This window comes from Urocampus carinirostris, chromosome 18 (genome assembly GCF_059441175.1).
Source record: "Urocampus carinirostris isolate Australia breed hairy pipefish chromosome 18, RoL_Ucar_1.0, whole genome shotgun sequence".
In the NCBI taxonomy this organism is placed as follows: Eukaryota; Metazoa; Chordata; class Actinopteri; order Syngnathiformes; family Syngnathidae; genus Urocampus; species Urocampus carinirostris.
In genome coordinates, this window is record NC_142366.1 from 24,019,259 (window position 1) to 24,044,122 (window position 24,864).

General features: G+C 43.5%; 1 protein-coding gene across 1 annotated transcript in view; it reads left to right on the top strand.

Annotated features, from left to right (window-relative positions):
• The window catches only part of LOC148348695 (zinc finger E-box-binding homeobox 1-like), an 82,132-nt gene that overhangs the window by 46,772 nt on the left and 10,496 nt on the right, over positions 1 to 24,864 (top strand). The window contains exons 2-4 of the mRNA XM_088322325.1: positions 8,904 to 9,056; positions 20,521 to 20,682; positions 22,758 to 22,960. Coding sequence (XP_088178451.1) covers positions 8,904 to 9,056; positions 20,521 to 20,682; positions 22,758 to 22,960 — 518 coding nt within the window. The remainder of the gene's footprint in view (positions 1 to 8,903; positions 9,057 to 20,520; positions 20,683 to 22,757; positions 22,961 to 24,864) is intronic.

Sequence of the window (24,864 nt, forward strand, 5' to 3'; positions counted from 1 at the left end):
TGCGGCCGTCGGCTTCCCTGAAAAAATAGCACCGTCGAGTTACCGTCGCAGACTCTGTGACGGCAAGGTCTGTCCTTTTTTACACCGCGACCGCCCGCAGGACCCTCTTTTGATATCTACTTCAAAGTACGACTAACGAACGAACGAATGAAAACTTGATTCGAACATTGAAATAAAAAACAGAACCAAAACAAATAACTCAACAACAAAATAATGTGACATAACATGTTCGAAAAGGGGTAGTAAGAAGCAGATGCTTCTATTCCCTTCATCTTCCCTATTAAATACACCAATGATAATAACAACAATAGTAATAATAGTAATAAAAATAGTTATGATATAATAATAGCAACAACAACACAAAGTTAACCATAGTTTTAAACGCAGTATTCCCAATCTCTCGTATCCCTCATACCCCATCTTCTTCATCTCTGTGTCTGCCAGGAATGTTTTTTAAATTTGAACACGTAAATAGTTGGACATTGTTTGATCTCATCTAGTAAATTGTTCCAAAGTTTGACTCCGCACACAGACACACACATACTTTTCCTAGTGGTTCTCACCTTTGGGATTAGGAATTGACGACAGCCCCTTAATTTATAATCTCCCTCTTTCCGAATGAATCATTTATGGATGTTTTTGTTGACCTTAAATAGCAGTTGTGCATTGATCATCTAATTTTAATAATTTGGACTGCAGGAATAAAATATTAGTAATATTAGTAACTTCTATTCTGATAAAAAGAATTATCAGCAAATATAACTAAAGCGTGTTTAAAACTTTGAAGTGTGAGCTTGTAGGGTTCTCTCTTCGCTTCTCGTCACCAAAATTCTTCTAAAAGTATACTATTGAGTTTGAGGCGATCAAAGACAAGTTTTGAGGCTGGAACGATCTTTCTAAAGCGTGTTTTGTATGTATGAGCTTTGAAATGTACGTGAGCAACATGAGCTCTATAGTCAAATTGGTTCATAAATATAGCAGACATTTCTGAGGTCTGGGGTCCATTGCGGTCTCCTTCCTTCACGTGTGGACTTTGCATGTTCTCTTGTGGTTTTGTCATGGTACTCTGACTTCCTCCCACATTCCAAGAACTGAATTATAGGTTTCTCCAGTCTGAGGTACACGTATGAGCGCATATTCATGTGCCTGGCGGTTGTCCCTAAAACATCCATCCATCCATTGTTTGAACAGATATAATCTCATTTTTTAAAGTCCATCGTATAATTGTACAGGTAAAAATCAATAAAAGTATTTGAGGAGTATGTTAGGAATGACAATGAAATTGTGAGAGACAGAACTGGGGTAGTAGCGGAACGGAGCAAGCGTGTGGATACGAGAGTACTCGGTTGGTTTAGACGCATGGAGAGGATGAATAAGGAGCCAATGTTGAAGAGGATCTACAGAGCAGAAGTCAATGGAAGGAGACCAAGAGGAAGAGGATGGATGGTGTTATGAGTGCATTGCAGGAAAGAGGTCTAAATCTAGTGGAAGCTAGGTGATAGGAATGAGTGGGGAGGTGTTGTAAAAGGATAATGGGATGTTTGGACGCGTTCTAAGGGATGGACAGGAAACCTCAATGATGCAGTAGGGGTAAACCAGCGAAAGTTGTCGGGCCCTGCTGTTTAAGAGTGTGTTGTGTCACCCTGACTTGAGTGACTCGGCCGCTTTCTTGTGTCCCCATTTCAGGGACAAAAGCATGACTGACTTGGGTGCCGAGGTGCCTCACTTGTTTGGGTGTTGGGCATTTGGCTTGGCCTTGTTCCTAAAAAAATGTGTGATTTTTTTTTATCACTTTTTCCCTTTTTTCTTTTCTTTGTTATTGTATGTGTTTGTCTTGCTGTCGGTCACCCCTTTTGAGGGATAGGACCAAGGTAGATAGATAGAAAAATCAAGCACCACGACACAACACATAAACAGAAATTGCCAGCCGCTGTCAGAATCTGTCAGAAGAACCAACACATCGAGCCGGAACGACAGACCCGCCATTAGGATATCTGTAGTCAGGTCATGTCTGCTTGAGATGATTTAGCTTGCGTCGATCGCGGCACATTAGTCAAATCAATAGGAGTAATATGGGATCTAGGGCCACGGGTCACGGACTATGCTTTCAGACTATTGTTTTCGCAGGTGCTTCGATTGAGCTTGTGAGACATTAACAGTTACAGTCATTGTTTCTACGGAATGTCAAGAAAGAGAAGACCAGAGTTACTGTAATGCACAGGCGACCCGCGGGCCAGATCAGGCCCACCCGTGGTTTAAATCCGGCCCGCAAGACAACCGTGAGAGAAGCGCAAGAGGAAAATGAGCTGTCGTTTGAAATATTTCCACCGGATGTCACCCAAGCCAGTTAACACTTGCAAAACAATTGTGGTTGTATTTCTCCATTTCTCTCTGACTCACTTCTTTTTGATCTATTTCTCCCTCTTTTTCTTTCTCCTGTTCACACTCTCTTTCTCTCTATCTTTCTTTTTCTCTGTCTTGCTCTCTTTGTATTTTCTCTCTCTAATTTACACTTTCATTCTCTTTCTTTCTATTTTTCTCTTTCTTTCTCACCCTCTTTCTTTCCCTTTTTTGACCCCTCTCTCTCACTTTGTCTCTTTTTCTCCCGCTGACTCTTTTTTTCTGTCGTTTCACTTCTCTTATTCTTTTTATCTTTCTCTTTTTTCACTTTCTTTTTCACTTTCTATTCATTTCCCCCTTTTTCTCCATTCATTTCTCTATTCTGCTCTTTCTTTTTCTCTCACTGTTACTCTGTCTCCCTATCTGTTTATCGCTCTCTCTTTCCCTCCCTGTCTTTCTCTTACACGTACGAGTCCGGCCCCCGTGAGATTTTTTTATAGCATTTGTGGCCCCCGGCTAAAACGGGTTTGACACCCCTGCTGTAATGTATACTGAAACAAGAGTTTGAATTCCCAATTGAACTTTGTATATTTCTACAACAAAGAAGGAAGCGTAGGACCTATCGCTCCTTCCAGCGAGTAGAGTCGGCGCGGGAGAGCGTAGGAGTGCTTCCTCCTGTTGCGGGTTAGCATGCTAGCGCTAATAAAGGCAGCTGTCCAAACGCTCAGCCGGCAGGCCAGAAGGGTCTACAGCCTTTGTTGGCGCTAGGTGTTACACGGGCTGTGGGAACACACACTTTTTTGTTGTAAGACCGCCAACCATTTGGCACCAAAGACACCCCTCGCCTTTTCCAAACTCCGAGACACCTCCCGCTCGTCGCCCAAACTTTATCCTCTTATCCTCTTTATCCATTTTTCCGCTTTGTAGAGCATTGCCGCTTTTCTCTCTTCGATCTACGTATCGATTTTCTTTCCGAGGCCTTAGAGTCGATCATTTTCCCGTAAAACTGTTAGAGGCTCTTGAGTGTTGTGCTCCTAAACAGCCTTTAGGACGGCGGCGCGGTGGTTAGCGCGTGTGCGGCACCGTTCTGAGGTCATGGGTTCAAATCCAGCGACCAACCTTCCTGTGCAGAGTTTGCATGTTCTCCCCGTGCTTGCCTGGGTTTCCTCCGGGCACTCCGGTTTCCTCCCACATTCCAAAAACATGCAGGTCAGGTCCAAATTGTCCCTAGGTGTGAATGAGCGAATGAGTTGTCTGTCCCTATGTGCGGTCGATGGGTTAAGGGTGTCCCCTGCCCACTGCCCGAAGATAGCTGGGATGGGCTCCAGCACCCCCGCGACCCTCCTGAGGATAAGCGGGGCAGATAATGGATGGATGGATGGATGCTGTTGCCCTTGTGAGTTAATGTTACAATGCGCAGATATGACCTTTCGCATAGCCAGCCGTATCCAAAGTCCGGACCGGGGGCCAGTGACGGCCCGTGATCACATTCTTCCTGGCCCGCGGCCTCCGTCATAAAATTAGGAACATGTGGCCCGCCAGTCATGTTGACCGCGGAATAAAATGATAATGATTATTCACCATTTCACTAGATGATGGCAGTAGCCCTTTGGCCACCTTACCCTTGGCTTTCTGAGAGGATTTTATGGCAACTGTGATTAAAATAAGGAAAGTTGACCGTGAGGGCCACCACTTGCCGGACAAGTGGATATTAGAGTATCTTTTCACCGAAATCCAAAACAACTGTTTCCGCCTATTTTACGAGAGACCGCGGCTCTTTTCAAAGAATATACTATCAAGAAGCACTGCCAGACAAAACATGCTGACGACAAAAAGCTAACTGGAAACGCTGTGAACAGGTGAAGCAACTAGAAGCTGTTTTAACGGCACAGCAGGGCTTTTTCACTGGGAATCAAATGAAAATGCTACAAAGGCGAGCTACGAGGTCTGATCACCGAGCACCGCAAACCTTTGACAGAGGTTGAATTTATGAAAGAGTGTTGAAAGAATGCCAGGCTGAATAGTGGGACCTCACACACTTTCAGCAGACCAAATCCGGGGCCCCGCTTTCTGAAAAGTTTGGAAAAGCCTGGCATACATTACAATATTTTTTTTTGTAGTTTAGACTCAGTATCCTTATGATTTCGTGGACTTGCAGCTCAGATAGGGGATGGTTGGGAGCAACAGTTTTATGGATGTCATCTCACAAACTTTTATGAAAGTTGTCATGACTGGTAATGCATTTTCATGATATAGTTCCACAATAAAAGACTGTTTAATGTGAATATCGATCCTCAGTCCATATTTATTATACGTGTAGTTGGAATAAACAGGAAAGTCACTTTCTTACAGGGACATTTTTAAATGCTGCTCTCAGACAATAACGGTATCCGAGAGCCTTCATTGAACAGTTTATTGGGGCTGACCTTAGCTAATACTTTCTCAAATCTATTAGATTTTAAAAGTTACAGATACAGGAGACAAAAACCTATTTCACTTGATAATTCGTAAAGAACTGGCTTTAACTTTCAGATGATCAACATTTTCTCAAAAATGAGCAGAGTTGATTAAGTCTAGTTTGTATCCATTTCAAAACCAACACACCTACTTGGCGGCCTGATCCGCGATGCTAGAATGATCAGCTAGCAGACATAGCAGTAGCGGCTAGTACCCACGTTTTATGAAGTCAGTACGACTAGATAAAGCTTTACTTCCATCGTTATCATGTTTTTGCTTCTCCCTTTAGCAGCTTGGAACCTATAGTAAATAAAGGACACAAAAGTATTGTATTGTACTTGCTCACAAAGTCAGCACAAAAAAATGGCTATTCTGAACTACACGAAGGGAGAGAGATGAATACTTTTTGGGAGGGATCTCAGCCAATAGCGTTTGGGCATTTTCATGACGTTGTGACACAAACCAGTAGCAGATCAGCATCTAAATAGCGTTGACCAATAGCAGACAGGCATCTTAGAGAAGTAACTCGAATTTTGTAACTTATTGCAGCTTGCTCATCCTGGAAGGTCCCTTCTCAAGGTTTCTTCATTTTCTTCCTGCCTAAGTTATTGAGTTTTCCCTTGCCCTCATATCGATTTTAGATCAGGGGATGGTGTCATCATAGTCTGTGGTTTGCAATAGTCTGAGGTCTGTGCTGCCCTTTGAGGCTCTATGTGACTAAGGGCCAAACAAATAAACATGACTTGACTTGAACAAAATCCGAATTTGCCAAGAGTCTGTGGCTCATTTCAGAGAATATAATACCAACCGGCCCTGCCATGCTGACTAGAAAAAGCGAACAGGAAAGGAACGCTGTGGAAAGGTGAAGCAACCGGAAGCTGTTTTAACGGCACTGCAGAGACCCTGCAAGTCCAAAGAAAATGCTACAAAGGCGGGCTACGCCAAGCACTGCTACCCTTCGACGGAGGGTGAATTTATGAAAGAGAGTTGAAAGAATCCCCGGCCGAATCGTCGGCCCTCACACAGTTCCAGCCGAGCGAATCTGGCCCCCCGCTTTCTCCAAAGTTTAGACAGCCCCGATCTGAGATCGACTGCCGGTCCCTATTCCTTGTATTTGTTTTGGACACCTGCAGATCCCCGTGGATGGATCGTGACTCGTGTTGGGTTTTCGGACCAAAACAGAGGGGAACGTTGAAATCGGGTCACGTTCACCACAAAGTGACAAAAAGCAGACACAATACGCAGGTGGCCTTTATCTTTGAAGGTGAGGATCTATTTTTTTTTTAAAGTCAGCGCTTCCGAAGTCCCCGTGCGAGTTAACGGTCTTTTCAAAACACGGGAGGAGCCGAAAGCCGGATCACCCCCCCCCGGCCGACGAGCCGAATACGTAAAGGTTCTCGGGGTCGAGTCACGGTAACACAAAGCAGATCGCCGTATAAAAAGGAAGTCCGGGGATGACAAAGCCCTCCCGACCCAGGGGCGTTACCGGGGAGGAGGAGTAGTGCCCACCTATGGACGCGCTCTGCCCACACAACAAAAACAGGATGTAGTAGTGAGGGCAGTCTGAAAAACAAACAAACAAAGGAATAAAAAAAAAAGGATAAACATTCAAAAAAGGGAAAAAAAAGGAGTGGACCCCTCATAGCGCTTTACAGTGTGCTTCACACTTAGCCTTTCACACACAGAACACAAAGTGAAAACCCCCAAAATTGTTATTTGGTTTCATTGTATTGCATAAATAGTATTATCATTTCTTTTCTGACCTTTGTTCGTTAAACAACCCAGAGAGGGTTATTTTGTTATTTTTTCATTTCATCACTAGTGTTTTATTTATTTTCTGACTTGAAAGAATAAATAAAAAAGGAAAGAATGAAAAAGAAGAAGAAAAGAAGGAAAAAAGCAATAGGAAAAAAAAAGAAAAAAGGGGAAAATTCAAGAACAAAATAATTAAAAAGCTAGAGAAAAAAAAAAAAAAAAAATAATATAGAAGAAAAAAAGCAGAAAAACAAAGAGCTTTGGGGGGGTCCCTATCTTAACTATAATACTACTAAAAATGTGCAAAAAACAATAAATTTGTAAAATAAACAACAATAGTATATAATAATCAAACTAATTCAAGGGGGGTAATATCGATGTCTAGATAGAGAGATAGATAAATGTCTAGATGGATAAAGAATTCAAGCATTTTCCCGGATTTCGAGCACCCTTACGAACCCCGGGGAAACATTTGCTTGTAGTACGACGGGCGATGTAAAGTAGAGGAAGGAAGAGCCTGCCGGAGGTAAAGGCTCTAGCTAAAATTCGGTCGTTAGCGTCTGCGGACTCGAGCGAGCGGCAACAACTCCCACGCGGGACGTTTAGCGATTTCAGCCTTCAAGCTAGCGAACTCACGCTAACACGTGCCAATGTGTGAAGACCGTTTATATCCCGCAGCCTCGTCTTCCAATATTTCACTTTAGAGCTCTTCTCTACTACTCAATTCTCACACTCTTAAAACGGGAAAGTTACACACCGCAGGTGTTAAACTCCCGGCCGGGGGCCAAATCCGGCCCACCGCTTCCTCCAAAGGAAAAACGGGGACATGATTTTGCAAACCCACCCATCCATTATCTGCACCGCTTATCCTCAGTAGGGTCGCGGGGGTGCTGGAGCCCATCCAGGGGACACCCTAAACCGGGTGCCAGCCAGTCGCAGGGCACACAGGGACAGACAATTCACTCGCTCATTCCCACCTAGAGACAATTTAAACTGGCCAATTCACCTGACATGCATGTTTTTGGAATATGGGAGGGAGGAAACCCACTCAAGCACAGGGAGGGAGAACTTGCAAACTCCACACAGGAGGTTTGATCTCATGACCTCAGAACTGTGCTGCGCACGCGCTATCCACGATTTTGCACACGATTTACAAAAAGATTGTCAAGTCGGCCCTGCGACTGGCTAGGAACCAGTTCAGGGTGTCTCCTGCCCACTGCCTGAGGAAAGCTAGGATGGGCTCCAGCACCCCCTACAGTGGATAAGCGGTTCAGATAATCTGTGGAGCTAGGATGGCAGAATTCACGTCAGTTTATAGCAGCTCATTGACACAAAAAGATGGTAGATCATAGAAAATAACAGTTGAAAATAAGTATGTGCTAGCAGCAAGAAAGCCAGCTGTGTCATTTTGAAGAGCTCCCAAAGCGCTTTACAATGTGCAACACATATACCCGTTCACACACACACTCACACAGTGATAGGGAAATGCTGATCATTGAGGGCATTAGAGGTCCTTAGGAAATGATGCTGTCATGGTTACCATGGTGCCCAATTGGCCCCACCCGTGTGGCGCCAGCTGCGGCTCATGAACAGATTGGCTTCCTTGCTATTTAAACCCAGTCCTGTCACTCTCCTTTTGTCAGTCCGTCAACGAACCTTTGCCCTGCAAGACGTGGGTTTTGACTCATTCCTGTTCCCTGATGGCATTCCCTGTCTGGTATTGTTCCCGTTTATTTTTTTGTCCTGTGTAATTTTCATTTCCAGTTTTGTTCCCGTCTATTTTTGTCCTGTTTACTATTCTCTCCAGTTTTCGTTCTCTAGTTTGTCCCAGTTATTTTAGATATCCTGTTTCATTATCCATTCGGTCTGTCCAGTCCTGCCCGGTATCGACCACATTTGTCCGATATCGACTCGGGCAATTGGTATCGATCTCGTCTTTGGCTCTTTCTCTCTCTGTGTCTTTTAACCTCTTTTGATCTTCCTTTTTTCCTTTTCTCTCTTTTCTCTTTCTCTCTTCCTACCCTTCGCGCTTTCTTTTCTCTCCTTCTGTCTTTCTATTTCTCTTTGGATTTCTTTCTTCCTCTCCCTTTCTTTTCCTCCGACTTTTTTTTCTCACGCTCTCTCCCTTTCTCTTTCTTATTCCCGACCTCTCTCCTTTTCCTCTTATTTCTTTCTCTCTCGTTTTCTTTCTCTTTAATCTACGAGTCCGGCCCCCGACAGAATGTTTGTTCTATGGTGTGGCCCCCGAGTTCAAATGAGTTCGACACCCCTGCTTTAAGTGGTCGAAATACGCTAATGGTTATGATCCCGTTGGTCCTTCTAACCGGACTTCCCTGTCTTCTTCCTGTTAGTGAGCAACTACAATCATGCGGCGGAGGCGGGAACGGAGTCGGACGACGAGGACAAGTTGCACATCGCGGAGGAGGAAGGCGTCCTGGCGGACGGGGCCGACGGGGACGGCACCCTAGCAGACGACGGGCTCCCCGGGGGGCCCTGGGACCCAGGTGAGACCAGCTGGACGCTCGTGGGCGCCGCGCTCGCCGTCCTTCGCAAATCTTGTTGCACCTTCTGCGAAGGAAACCGACTTTGCTGTCACCTCCTCGAAGCGCCCTCTTGTGGCGGGCGAGAAGTTTGAGTAAACTTTTCCGTTTGAAAAACTGCTTTTTAGATGTTCTGCTAGGTGTGGGAACTCATAGCAATATTCTTTGGAGTACAGCAGAGGTCCAGAAGCTGTGGCTCCAGAGCTATTTAGGGTTCTTCTCGTGATTACTTATGACTCAGGGATCAAATCTGCCTGTGCCAATTTCATCTATGATGCTACATTGATAGATAGATAGATAGATAGATAAATATGAATAAATGTCTAGATAGAGATAGATGTCTAGATAGATAGATGTCTAGATAGATGTCTAGATAGATACATAGATAGTTTATTCATCCCCGTAGGGAAATTCACACAGGATGGCCTCAGGGTGCTGTGTTGTAGTTAGCAACAGCGGAGTGGATGATGTCACACGCTAGGCCAAAAGTTGGACGTCCCTGCAGCAGATGGAAATCTTGGTGCCCAGGGTTACACCACCTCGTGTTCACGTAGATAGCGAGTCCGCCTCCTCCCTGCTTCCCGCACGCTTTTGTGTCTCTGTCTGCCCTGACAGCGCTGAAGCCGGGTAGCTCCATGTTAGCGTCCGAGATGCTAGACGTGAGCCACGTTTCCGTAAAACACAGCGAACTGAACTCCCTGTACGCTTTGATGTTTTTCACCAGCACAGCCAGTTCTTCGGTCTAGTATGCGCTTATCAAAGTTTGGCATGCGCCAATCCGATGTAATGCCAGTCGTGGATCGCTTTGGTCCAATATATATAAGACACAATCTCAACAACAGTTTACAGTCAAGGCTGCTGAAGAATCCTTGATATGGAAGCTCATTTGATCATATGGCGTATTTTCACCAGCACAAGGTGCTCCTAAAAGTCCGTGATTTTCTTCAAAAAGTAGCTGAGGACACCATGAGGCTGCTGTTCGTATTGCATCTAGACTTTGGGCTGAAATCCCATTTGGTGAGATCATTCCCATTTCCGACTCAATGCGGCTTGTATTCCATCTCCTGTGACTTATATACGTATCCTCAAAGACTATTGCAAACTACCGACTATTATGACCAGATCCCCTGATCTAAAACCGACATGAGGGCAAGGAAAAACTCAAAACCCTCAACATGAAGAAAATGAAGAAACCTTGAGAAGGGACTGCACATGTGGTAATCCCCCTTCCAGGATGAGCAGGCTGCAAAGGATGTTGCAATAACAAATAATAGACAGATATTGTCAACATAAAATAAAGGTTATTCATCTAATATAGAATAGAAGTGTCCCCCTCCAACTCCATTTGACATTCCGTGTTTGGAAACAAATGTCATGTAGCCAATTGTGGAGCTAGAATGGCAGAATTCACGTCAGTTTATAGCAGCCCATTGACACAAAATGTCACGGTTGCCATAGTGACCAATTGGCCCCGCCTGTGTGTGTCACGGTTGCCATGGTGCCCAATTGGCCCCACCCATGTGGTGCCAGCTGCGGCTCATTGAGAGATTGGCGTTCTGTCTCTATAAAGCTCAGCGCTCTCTTGCTTCGGGTGTCAGCCCGTCAAACAAACTTCTGCCCACAAGACGTGGGTTCTGACTCGGTCCTGTTTTTCCTGTGATATCTCCAGTCCGGTATTGTTCCCGTTTATTTTTGTACGGTTTAATTTCGGGTTCCAGTTTTTTTTCGTCTGTTTTTGTCCTGTGTTAGTTACTTCAGTTTTTGTTCCCGTCTAGTTTTTCCTGTTTATGTTCTTTATCCTGATTTGTTACTGATCTCGTGGGTCTCTGGCTTCCGGTCTTTCCACGCCAGACTGGCTACCTAACGTGCATGACTCCCCATTTCCCATAAAATAATAGGCTTGCGTGAGAACGTCACGCGATTGGGTCCTGTATCTGTTCTGGGTTCTGACACAAAAAGATGGTAGATCGTCGAAAAATAACAGTTTAAAAGAAGTATGCGCTAGCAGCTAGGAAGCCACTTTAATGTCGTCAACAAAAAAATAACGGTCTTTTGATCGGCCCTGGATTTCTTCTTTTAAAGGTACTGGAAAATGGAAAGATTGGCCTTGAAAGTGCTTGAAACTGAAAAAAGTGTAGCAACCCTACAAATGGTGTTACCCGATTTGTGGAGCGCAGGGCAACAGCTACGAGAAACAATCGCTTTTGAAGCGGGACAGGAAGCCCAAAATGCCAACAGGGAAGAGACCTTCAGCTGCACACAAAAAAAGAACCGTTAGAGAAGTTTACGACACGAGCGGGCATTGTCGCGGCGCCGTGAACTTTTGTTTACCTCGGCGGACGCGGGACGACTCGGAGGAAGGACAGATGTCCACTTCTGTCCCCTCCTCCCACCACAATAATGAGGTCACTGTTGGAGTCGAAGTCCTCACCGATTGTTGCTGGAGCTGTAGAACAATTCGAGTGTTAGAATAGAACAGAAAAGAATACAGTGTTCAGGTTTGCCGGCTTCCCTGCGTCCTTAACGCATTTTTTTTGCTGGGGACGCATCGTGTCAAATCAACGTGCGTGCCCGGGACGCAACTTTTTGGACACCAAATTGTGACTATCATTTTTTAACAAAGATTTACCGCACTTCAAACTTTTTGCCAGGCAGATCCGCCATTGTTGTTTTGGTCTCCCTGTGTAGTGAAAGTCCGTCTGTTTTTAGAGAACCGGCTTTTTCGGCTCAACTCATTAAAGAGAGCCGGCTCTCCAACGGCTCACTTGCTTTGCTGCATTATATTACGAATGATGATGTTGTATAAAGAAGTAAGTATAACAGGAGAAAATGAAAAAAGATATGTTTGTCATTGTTACAAAATGGGTTGAACATATTGTGACAACGAAATTAGACGTGGCACTCCAGTTTCACATTTAACTGTTATAGGCTAATCCCGAGGACGTGATGTCATTCCTGGTTGCGGCGCTCCGTCTGTATCTCCTAGTCTCAAAGTCGGAGGAGGAATAGTGTCATTGCTTTGGCCTGCCGGCAGGATCATTAAACATTTTGAAAGCGGGAGGGGTTCAAGTCCAAAAATCAGGCTGCAAAATCAGGACCTGATTGATGGGTTTTCTAAACCTCACATATAGTCTAGAGCAGGGGTCTAGAACCTATGGCTCGCGAGCTATATATGGCTCTTATGCGTACGTGAGGCTTGGAGACAAGATTGATAGCGTGCAAATTCTCTCCGTGTCGATCCAAATTTATGTGAGCAAAGCCTGTTGAGGTGCATGCAAACCAAACCCTGAAATTAAAGATGGCACTGTTCACTACCGTTTAGAGTCAAAGTGTCACACCAAGAAACCCTTGTTTTGTCTGTACATGGCTAAGACATCCTTTATATGGAAGCACATTATTGAACCCACGTTCCCTCGAGACACCTTATGATGAAAATCCACAGAACAAACTGTAAATACACCGACATGCCGGTGATCTTAAACCGACATGAGGGCAAGGAAAAACTCAAAAACCTCTGCATAAGGAATGAATGAATGAAAACTTTATTCGAACATTAAAATAAAAAACAGAACAAAAACAATGAGTCATCAACAAAATTATGTGAGATATGTTCGAAAAGGGGTAGTAAGAAGCCAATGCTTTTTTTCCCTACCCTTTCATCTTCCCTATTAAATACACCAATGATAATAACAACAATAGAAATAATAGTAATAATAACAATAAAGTTAACCATAGTTCTAGACGCACTATTCCCAATCTCTCGTATCACTCGTACCCCATTTTCTTCATCTCTGTATTCCGCCAGTCATGTTTTTTTGTAATTAAATTTGAACGCGTGAATAGATGGACATTGTTCGATCTCGTCTTGTAAATTGTTCCAAAGTTTGACTCCGCACACAGACACACACATACTTTTCCTGGTGGTTCTCACCTTTGGGATGAGGAATTGACGACAGCCCCTTAAGTTATCATTTCCCTCTTTCCGAATGAATCATTAGTGGATGTTTTCTGGCACTATGTTTTTGTTGACTTTAAATAGCAGTTGTGCAGTGAAAAATTTGACTAAATCATCCAATTTTAATAAGTTGGACTGCAGTAATAAAATAGGAGTATGATTTCGATATCCTACCCTGTGTATGGTTCTAATTTCACGTTTTTGGAGGATAAAAAGGGGCTGAGTCAACTTTTGGAATGATTGCCCCAGACCTCTGCACAATATGTTAAGTATGGCAGAACTAAAGAACAATATCATAAATACAATGCATGATAGTTTAAAAGGAATTTGGCTTTATTCATTATTGAAACGCCTTTAGATACTTTAGTTTGTATGTGTCTGATATGTGTTTTCCAGCTTGATTTATTGTCTATGATGACCCCTAAAAACTCAATTTCTGATACAGCGTCTATTGCAGCACCATCCAATTTTACTTCTAAATCTGGATTTGTCTTGCGATTACCAAATAATATTACTTTGGTTTTATTTAAATTCAAAGATCATTTATTTATATCCATCCATTCTTTTAGGTTAATTAATTCACGATGAATACAGGTTACCAAATCAATATAGTTATCATTTGAATAGAAAATGTAAGTGTCGTGTGCAAATATTACTATTTTCAATAGTTTTGAAACATTAAAAATATCGTTAATATATAAATGAAATAACTTTGGACCCAGGATAGAACCCTGTGGTACTCCACAACAGATGTCCATGTATTCAGATGACAACTCTCCCATTTTTACATATTGCTTCCTCCCCGTCAAATAGCCACGCCCCTGATGCCATATCTTTCCAGTTTTTTTTAATAGTATATTATGATTAATGGTATCAAATGCTTTTTTTAAGTCAATAAATACCCCGACTGCGTATCTCCTTTATTCTATGCTATGGGTGATTTCTTTCTACTGCATCAATAATAGCCATTGTTGCCATTGTTTTTCTTGTCTATTATTATAAAGTTTCTCTAATATTTTAGATTACGATTATATGACGAATCCAATTTTAATAATCCCAATGCTCTCTTTTTTCTATGCTATGGGTGATGGGAGAGGAAAATCAGAAAGCTTGAGAAGGGGCCTCACAAAGTCCGCTGCAATAGATTTTGCATTGCATGACAATACACAAAATGGTGATCGATTAAAAAAAACATAGAAAAAAAAAGGATAGCAAGGATGTCCATTTTAGCAACCTCACTTTTTGTCGCCTTCACTTTCCGCACAATCGGGTGACGTTTGACCACGTCTGATGAGACCGTTTTTGAATTTTTGCCCCGTCACCTCGATGATTTCACTCGCCAAATTGTTACCGTGTAACGTGAGCGCCACCCGCTAATCTTAGGCCAGTTTGCTTTAAACGAAAGCCTCCTCGCGGGATCTTCGCTCTCCAAAGTTGTTTTTTTACGAACCCCCCCCTCTCCTTCTCTCTTTACACCCTACTTCTCCCTCGCCGTTTCTCATATTCTGATTCATTCCTCCTGATTATATGGTATCACGGGCGCCTCGCTCGCTGTCATTACTCATTCCCTCCTAAGTGATTTTACTTTGGCGGGGCGGGCGCCTCGGTGTGGATGTGCTCAAGTGGAGCTTAGCCCAACAAGATCAGGCTGAGCAATTCACCGGAGAGGATTGGCCTGGGAGGGCTCTCTCCTCTCTCCTTGGATTTTTCATGACTTGTGGAGCTGATTACATCCAGCAGATGAAGAGGGTGGAGTCGGCCGACTTTGATATCGCCGGGAACGAAAGGACATCGTCGAGTCGAGTTTATTTGTACAGCCCTGAATCCATCTGCAACCTCGGTGGAAGTGTTTAAAACACTCGTCTATTCCATAGCTTATGAATGACCTATGTTTCATATTGGCGATGTCTTCTTATTGCAACATCCATTGCAGCCTGGAAGAAGGATGACCTCATGCCCGGCCCCTTCCTAAGGTTTCTTCATTTTCCTCGTGCTGAGCTTTAGAGCTTTGGAGTTTTTCCGTGCCCTCGTGTAGGGTTTCGATCAGGGGATGGTGTCATCATAGTCTGTAGTCTGTAATAGTCTGTCATCAGGGCAGAGCTCTCCACAGCACCAGGACCTGAACGGAGAACCCCTTCAACCTGTGGATTTCTTCTTGGCTCTTGGATCACGAATAGACCAGCATTTTCAGAGCCAAAGGCTATGAGCAGGAACATAGGGAGAAATTAAATCTGAAGTATACTGTATGAGAGGGCAAGTCCACGCATCGTTTTGTATCAGAGTCTAAAATCAAATCTTGAACTGACAGAGCCAATGCAGATTAGCTAAAACGGGGGTCATGTGATCAAACTTTCTTGTCTTGATTAAAAGACTGGCTGCAGCATTTTTTACCTGCAGCAGTCTCTTGATGCTACACTTCGGGTGACTGGATAGTAGTTAACAGTAATAGAGACAGGAGGCAACCACAGACTATTATTACACCGTCACCCGATCTAAAACCTACATAGGGGCAAGGAAAAACTCAGCATGAGGAAAATGGAGAAACCTTGTGAAGGGACTGCACATGATGACCAAGCCAAAATGGATAAGTAGAAAAATACTACAAGATCACTATAAGACCAAATATCAAATTTAGTTCTTGAAAACAGTAACTAATATAATAATGTTGTCTTCATTCTGATAGGAAAAAAATGACAGATGTACTCAAAAAATACTACTACAGTAATACTATGATACAAAAATACTATTACAGTAAAATTACAACAGAAGTACTACAAAAATACAACTAAAATAACATTTAAAAAACTAAAGAAATACTGCAAAGATACGAGTACAGACATAGAGCCCGGGGCCTTAAAAAGGTTGGACAGAGTTGTTGGAAGTACTGTACTCTTTTGCTCATTGCCAAAAATGACTGAAACGAAGCTATGAAAATTGACAAGTATAGACTTTTGTATTTTATCTCAATCCACAAAAAGTACACGTGGAAAATTCATTTTTTCTTTTAAAGAAATGTACAGGATTGGCCACCCAAAAGAGCCATGTTAGATCCAAAACGATTTACAATTTTGTTTTTACTAATTTAAACAGATTTTCTAAAAAAAAAAACCCACACAAACAATATAAATTAAAATAGGGAAAACAAAAGATTAGCAGTCAGCTGAAAAAGATTGAATGCACTCTGCTTCAGAAGAATCAATATCATTCAAATGAGTCCAAATTTGGCTCATTTTTCTGCTTTTTTTTACATACAGTACTTTCTTTTTCCATCTTCCAAATTAAACTCCATTATTAGTCAACACCTCTAGAGCCCTTTTTGTGTTCATAAACAAGTGTGACTTTTTCTAGCTGCGCATACATTATTGAGGCAGAATTCATGTCGGTTTATAGCAGCCCATTGACACGAATAGATCATAGATAGGAAGAGCACAAAATAGCACAAGGTATGTGCTAACAGCAAGATAGCGATTTGGTTCAGTCATCAAAGTCAACAACTACAAAAAAATGTTCTTTTCTGTGCTGGAATTCTTCCTATGAAGGAACTGGAAAAATGGAAAAATTGGCCTTGAAAGTGCTTGAATTTGGCCATGAAAACGGTGTAGTATCCCTGAATGTAAATGCTCACTCTGTTTGCATGACATGCATGTATTTGTTTCCAAATCCACTCTTGTGCAGGAGGGACTAGAAGGGGGGGCAGCCTACATTCCTGCGCACATGACATCATGATGTGGTTTGAAAGCCAGCCGGCCTTTTGCATCCGAGGCAATCGGAAAAGATGGTTTAGCAGAGCCCGTGGACTCACCGAGAAATCACTATTTTAGGGCGCGATTAACTTGGGGGCCGCTGGAGCTAGGGTCCCGGTCAGAAAATGCTCAAAAAACATTGCATTGTTCTCAAATATGGTTTCTTGTTTATATTCTCGACACAAAATAGATAGATGATAGATAGATAGATAATAGGGAATTTCACACTTCCAGCAGTATCCTTGTGTTGAAAATAAAACAATAATAAAGTAAAAGGAAAATAATACATAAATACCCAATGTAACGGGTTGATATAGAGTATTTAAATAGTGCTACATAAAATACACACTGTCATAAAAAATAGGGTCATATGCAACGTGGGGGTGTGGTTTAATGTGGGATTTTACTCCCCTGGGTGGAGTTAAAGAGCCTCATGGCATGAGGAAGAAATAGGATAAAAAAAACATGAAAATCTGAATCAATCAATTTATTTTGAAAAAAATGGATCCCTTATCCTTTAGGATTGCACTTAAAGGAACAGTGTGTATCATTCAGTGGTACAAAATGTAATTTGTTGAAAAAAGTGTTGAATTAGCCCTCCTTTTAGAGGACGTCTTTGTATTTTTTTTGTATAGTTTACATGCAAATGAGAAAAAAAAAAATACATTTTCAGTTTTTCTGCTTTTGTGATCGATTTTAAAAAGTCATACCATTTAAAGTTAAAAAAAGATCATGGGAGGTCGCTGGTTCGCGCCTCGACCGAGACATACCTAATTGGTATAATGGCGGCGCCCTCTGTTGGCTGCGGCTGCATCGGCTCGCTACAACGGGTCAGGTGTATCGACATTTCGTTCTGTGTACATTGTTACAAAGAATGACAATACAAAGGAAATTATTATTATTATTATTATTATTATGTAGGGAATTTCTGTCTGAGTTTTTAACGACAAGGACAAAAGGTGGGTGAAAAAAAGGAGGGGATGACCTCATGTGCTGTCCCTTCTCAAGGCTTCTTCATTTTCCTCATGTTGAGGTTTTTGAGTTTTTCCTTGCCTTCATGTAGGTCCTAGATCAGGGGATATGGTGTCATAATAATCTGTAGTTTGCAATGTCCATTTTTTAATTTATGAATAAACATACCTGCAGACATGTAATATTTCTATGTATCTGTTTTGAAATAGGGCAGCACAGTGGCGCAGTGGTTAGTGCGTGTGCGGCACATTTCTGAGGTTATGAGATCAAACCTCCTCTCTCTCTCTCTCCCTCTCTCTCTGGACCATTTTTGTTTGGCGGGACCGGCGAAAAAGCCTGACAGGCCGCACGTGGCCCGCAGACCGTAGTTTTCCCAACGAGGAGCTGCAAATTGGCGTACATAAACAAGAGTTTGACTGGAGGGCACCAACTATTCTGGGATTTCCATTTTTTCCTTTGGAGCGCAGCATTTCCACGGCGGCGGCGTCAGCACATAAACTGCCGCGTGTTTGGTGTGTCATGTCAAGGGAGGCAACCTCCATAACACGGCGCCCCAACGCCCCCCCTGGCCTCGGTCCGCCTCGAGAAGGGGGAGTGATAACAAGGGGCCGTGGCACCTTTTTTTTCTCTGCGGACCCCCGCAACTGGGGGGCGCACTTCACACTCAAGCGCAACATTTGGCAAGCCGGGAGGTGCGTTCCGGACCACTTGTCAACAAATGGAGACGGCGGCACTTCCCCGTGCGACTCGTGTTTATCCCCGGGGCTCAAGCACCTTTTCCAAGCACTTTCAAGGACAATCTATCCGTTTTCACAGTACCTCTGGGGCAATCATTCCAAAAGTTGACTCCGGCCCCTTTTTATCCTCCAAAAACGTGCAATTACAACCATACACAGAGTAGGCTATCCAGATCATACTCCTGCAGTCCAAACTATTAAAATTTGATGATTTAGTAAAATCTTTCACTGCACAACAAAAACATCCATAAATAATTCATTCGGAAAGAGGGAAATGATAAGTTAAGGGTCTGTCGTCAATTCCTAATCCCAAAGGTGAGAACCACCAAGAAAAGTATGTGTGTGTCTGTGTGCGGAGTCAAACTTTGGACCAATTTACAAGACGAGATCAAACAATATTCACTTCTTCAAATTTAAATACAAAAAAACATGACTGGCAGACCACTGAGATGAAGAAGATGGGGTATGAGTGATACGGGAGGTTTTTCAGTTATCCCCTGCAAAACAAATTCAATTACGAATTACTTAATAATTTGGTGCATAATGTTTTATTATTATTATCACTAAAAAGAAAACAAAAATCTGAGGAGCTATTTGGAAACAAAAGAGCTGGCTCTTCTCAGTGAGCCAAGCCGAAAAAAAGCCGGTTTTCTACATAGAAACGTCCTCTTGGGTGTGACCAGTAGGGGGCGGTGACACTCTACAGGACAACGCCATAAAAACTGAAAACAGGTGTGTCGGGGTCATTTTCACACACTTTTTAAAATGTTTCTTCATTCATTGAGTGATGTATTGAATCGGACTGCCATGAAACATGGCAATGGCGACGATTTCAAGCATTTTCAAGCACTTCACCCAAAATTCAAGCATTTCCCTGACCTTGAAAACACAACATTAAAATTCAATCATTCCCAAGGATTTCGAGCGGCTGTACCGAGCCCGTCTTTTGTTATGGCGCACAACAGGAAGCTCTCCAGCGTCTCCAAGGGGAAGCCAAAGCTAATACAACACTGAAAAAACAGCAATCGAATTTTCATCGTTTGATGCGCGTCCCTGTGACGAACGCACGCTCATATTTCAGGGAAATTGTGAATTCCGATATTGCCTTTCAAAGCCAAGGTCAAACTTCATTTTAGGCTCTGAAGGCCACTTAAGGTCCCTCAATGTTTTATGGTAAATGGTCTGCGTTTCTATAGCGCTTTACAAGTCAATGAAGAGCTCCCAAAGCGCTTTACAATGTGCTTCACACTTACCCATTCACACACACACTCACACACCAATAGGGAGTCAGCCTCCAAGCGTTTTGAGGATAATCAAGATGCTAAATGGTAAATGGTCTGCATTTGTATAGCGCTTTACAAGTCAATGAAGAGCTCCCGAAGCGCTTTACAATGTGCTTCACACTTACCCATTCACACACACACTCACACACCAATAGGGAGTCAGCCTCCAAGCGTTTTGAGGATAATCAAGATGCTAAATGGTAAATGGTCTGCATTTGTATAGCGCTTTTCAAGTCAATGAAGACCTCCCGAAGCGCTTTACAATGTGCTTCACACTTACCCATTCACACACACACACTCACACACCAATAGAGGCCATGCAAGGCGCTGACCTGCTCATCGGGGGCATTAGGGATTCAGTGTCTTGCCCAAAGACAACACGGAGGAGCCGGGAATCGAACGCTCTACCTCCTGAGCTAGTGCGGCCTTAAATAGAGCTGTCCTCTTGGACCAGTAGGGGGCGGTGACACTCTACATGACAACGCCATAAAAACTGAGAGCAGTGTCATTTTAAAAAAATATTTCTTCATTTATTGCGTGGTGAATTGAGTCAAACTGCCATAAAACATGGCAAAGGCGACCATTTCAAGCATTTTCAAGCACTTCACCAATGAAAGCTTTCATTGTGTTGGATCGTGCGCACCTCAACACACGAGAGGCTTCACCTCTGATAAATCCAGGACATCCAGTAGGCCCATGGCATATTGTAACCACAATTTGTAATCTTTGTCTTCCCAGCGAAAGAAGACTGCGTTTCGGACGGGGAGGACGACATGAGCACGGACGCTTTGGTGGAGGAGATGCTCCAGCAAGGGGACACGGCCGTCATTTACCCGGAAGCGCCCGAGGAGGAGCTCCTGCGCCACGGCACGCCCGACGCCAGCATCCACGACGAGAACGGTATCCGTACCCGACCTTCACGCGATATTTGGACGCAACATACTTGTGTCGTGCGTGCGCGGGCAAGAAGGACCCCCAATAAACCGATAACATACCCGTCAAGCTCTACGTTTTTGCCGTCCAAAGTACGTTTATGATGCATTTTAAGACGTGTACGACGTACGAGAAAATCTGTACGGAAAAACGCAAATTTGTCAATGATAGGTACCATCCGGTATACACCGACGATCACCAAACGGCAAATCAATCAGGTCAAACGAGTTCGCCGCGGTAGCCTCTATCTCGGTATGTTTTTTTTTCGTTGCAAAGGAAGCCAGCGCTTTGATGTAGTGAAAGGCCGAACCTGAATGAAAACGCCGTAAGTCATTCTGATCTGAAAACAACAGACTGAGTCAATTTAACATCCAGGTGGTCCTAAAAAACATCGGATTTCATGCGGTAGTTGTGTAGCGAGAGGAAGTCCGTCTCTTTTTAGAGAAGCGGCTTTTTCGGCTCAGCTCATTCAAGAGAGCCGGCTCTCCAACGGCTCACTTGCTTTGATGCATTATATTACTAATTATGAAGTTGTATAAAGAAGTTAAGAAAAAAAAGGAAGTATAAAAGGAGAAAATGAAAAAGACAGGTTTGTGGTTATCCCTTGAATCAGTATATTACCAACAATAATTTAATGCAGATAAATGAATTCATAATTTGAATCAGAAACTTAATTCTATTTGCATGTATTTTTTCCTTCTACAGTGAACGTCCGAGCGACTTCATTTTTGAACTTTTTTTATAATAAACCTCATTCATGTCGAGCAACTCACAAAATGTTAATGAACAATATATATGATATAACGAAACACACGTACAATATAACATGTTAAACGACATAAATAAACACATTTGAAAACAAGATTATTTTGTATTTTGTACGGGAAAATACGACAGTTTGGAAGGGCGCGACAGGTATGCGATAATACAAAGAAGTTAGTACAGGTAACATTTGAGGAACAACCTGCTCCACTTGCAGCGCCCCCTCCTGAATATTCTGTTTTTTTTGGGAAATTAAAAATAGAAAAGAAATGAAAAATAAGAAAAAAGCCGGTCCTCTCACAATATAAATTCGACACACACCTCCGAGGCTTCCACCCCCCCACGTCATTCACAAGACTTTGCAGCATAATTCCCCCAAAGCACATTTGTAAAAACAGCATCCAAGTGTCGTACGAGGCCATAGGGCTGTTACCTGCTCACACCAGCAGGGGGTCGGGGGGGGGGGTCGGGGGGTGGGGGGGTCTCCACTCCACGAACAGCAACACCTGAACAAATCTTTCACATCTGCGAGAGCTTTGACTCATGGCTACCTGCGCGATAAGGTGTGTGGGTGTGTGTTTCCATCGCCAGGCCCTCACCTGGAAACTTAATAAATAACCCGGGAACAAAGTAATGTTTCACCTGTGTGGGAGCGGAATCGGTTGGTGGGAAATACACCTTTCTGTACGCTTCACTGGATTTCGACTTTCTTCTTTTTTACGATAAGGTCCTTTGAACGTGATTAGGTTTATCCATCCATTATCTGCACCGCTTATCCTCAGTAGGGTCGCGGGGGTGCTGGAGCCCATCCCAGTTATCTTCGGGCAGTGGGCAGGGGACACCCTCAACCCATCGACCGCACATAGGGACAGACAACTGACTCGCTCATTCCCACCTAGGGACAATTTGGACCGGCCAATTCACCTAACATGCATGTTTTTGGAATGTGGGAGGAAACAGGAGTGCCCGGAGGAAACCCACACAAGCACGGGGAGAACATGCAAACTCCACAGAGGAGATTCGATCTCATGACCTCAGAACTGTGCCGCTCACACGCTAACCACTGCTCCGCCGTGCTATGATTAGGTTTAACCCGTGTGTTTTTAGCTTGACGCCATTTGGTTACCTGAGATGTGTTTACCTGTGGGGGGAGGAGGAACTCTCACGAGTCGGTGAGAAAGTCAAAAAGTGCAGCGATGTGCTCGTAAAGCTTCTCGGCCCCACACCCGGCAGGTCGTCGCAGCCTGGCTCTGACTTTCTTTATGTCCGTTTGCTTTCAGGGACTCCCGATTCATTCTCTCAGCTGCTGACCTGCCCCTACTGTTCCCGGGGATACAAGCGCTACAGCTCCCTGAAGGAGCACATCAAGTATCGTCACGAGAAGACCGAAGAATGCTTCAGCTGCCCGGAGTGCAGCTACACTTTTGCACATCGCGCACAACTGGAGAGACACATGACGGCCCACAAGCCAGGAAGAGATCAGGTATGGTCCGACGGACCGGTCGGAATGATATTGCGCTCAGATAACCTTCGGGTCCAAAATCGGACTGACTTGGATCCGTTTGGCTTGTTTTACACCCGATTGTTTGGGTTGTTCGAAATAAGAAAGGGAATACCAACCCAGTGGCTTCCTGAGGACACCTGAGTCGCTCGCAAACTAGTTAAAAAAGTCGTTCATGGGTCACTAACTTCAACTCATGTGATGCAAATTTTCAGCATTTTAGCAAGCTTTGCAGGAACATGATTATGATCCAGGTGATCGGAATCGCCTGGATCGGAGCAGAGAAACTCTAAAAACAGGCCACCCCTGTTTCAGAGGTTTACTGAGTCTAGTTTCGTCAGGACCAGAACGAAGACGGGACCCACTTGCGTACGTTTCTCTTAGTTTTATTAGGAAGAAGGGAAAGGGTAGTATACACGATCCGTAGATCGTGGGGAGCAGGTTACTCAGACGGAGAAGTGGTATTTCTGTGGCGAGCGAAGGCAGTGTCGAGAGCGGGGAAAAACAGATCGATGGCTGTAGCAAAAACGTTGTCAAGTTCAGAAAAGGGGTCGTAGCCGGGAATCAAACAGGAATCAGGACATGAAAGAGTCAGGGTCAAAAGGGCTTGCCTAGCGTGAGCTGAGGTTTGCAGACGGACTGACAACCAGTGACAGGAAGACAGGGGTTTAAAAAGTGACAGGCAGCCAATGAGCGTCTGAGGCAGTTGGCGCCAAAGGAGCAGACTCGGGTGTCCCGCATCAGTAATCATGACAATTTTAACCCTCTAATAATTACAACCTGGTCCAACAACACTAACAACATGGTAATAACATGAATATAGTTACTGACCTCTATTACAGGTATGCCAAAAGTCTGGCCCGGGGGCCAGTTTCGGCCCCTGATCAAATGTTTACTGACATAAATTTACTAATATGTGGCCCGCCAGTCATGTTGACCGCAGTATAAAATGATAATGAATATTCACCATTTCACTAGATGATGTCTGTAGCCCTTTGGCTACTTTAGCATTGGCTCTCTGAGAGTTTTAGCCCACCCCATTGCCGATATGGTGACTGTAAATACAAAAAGGACAATTGATTGGGAGGGCTGCCGCTTCCAGGACAAGTGGAAATTGGAGTATTTTTTTTTCTCCCAAATCCGAAACAACTGCCAAGAGATTGTTGCTGTTTTCAAAAAATATGATATCCAGAGGCACTGATTACAACAAGCACACTATAAACCAATGCCATGAAAAGGTAAAGAAACTGAAAGAAGCTTTAAGGCACAGGAGCGCTTTTTCACGAGACTATACGAGTCAAATAAAAATGCTAAAATGGCGAAGCTGATAGCCAGGCAATGCAAAACTTTTCCCAGAGGATGAATTTATTAAAGACTGTTGGAAGGAATTCCGGGATAAATAGTCGGGCCTCACACATTTTCAGCTTACACAGTCCGCCCCCACTCTTTTAGACTGACCTAGTCTAAGATGAATCTTTTAGTTTTTGTTTTAAACAAAAATACTCCAGAGGTTGTTCTCTGCAAAAAAAACAAAGATGGAAGGCCAAATCTACTTAAGTTTTGGGTCAGTCCAATGTGGATTTCAACTTTTCGGGGGGACCAAGTTATTAAAACTTTTACTTCACAATTTAAACTATTTTATAAAACCTAACTCGTCAGTTATGTTTTTAGACTAGCTACTAGCTCCAATGAACTGAAGTCAGCATTCCTAAAAATGCTAAATAAATACACTATAGTTTTTTCCAGGGCTTCTATCGTAATGTCATAGTCATGACTTCCCACAAAGCGACTATATTACACAACAGGGAAACGGCGCGGTGCCTTGTTCCAAAGCGCGACGGTTCGAACGTGAACTCTCGTCTATCGATCGATGACGCGGCGTCACG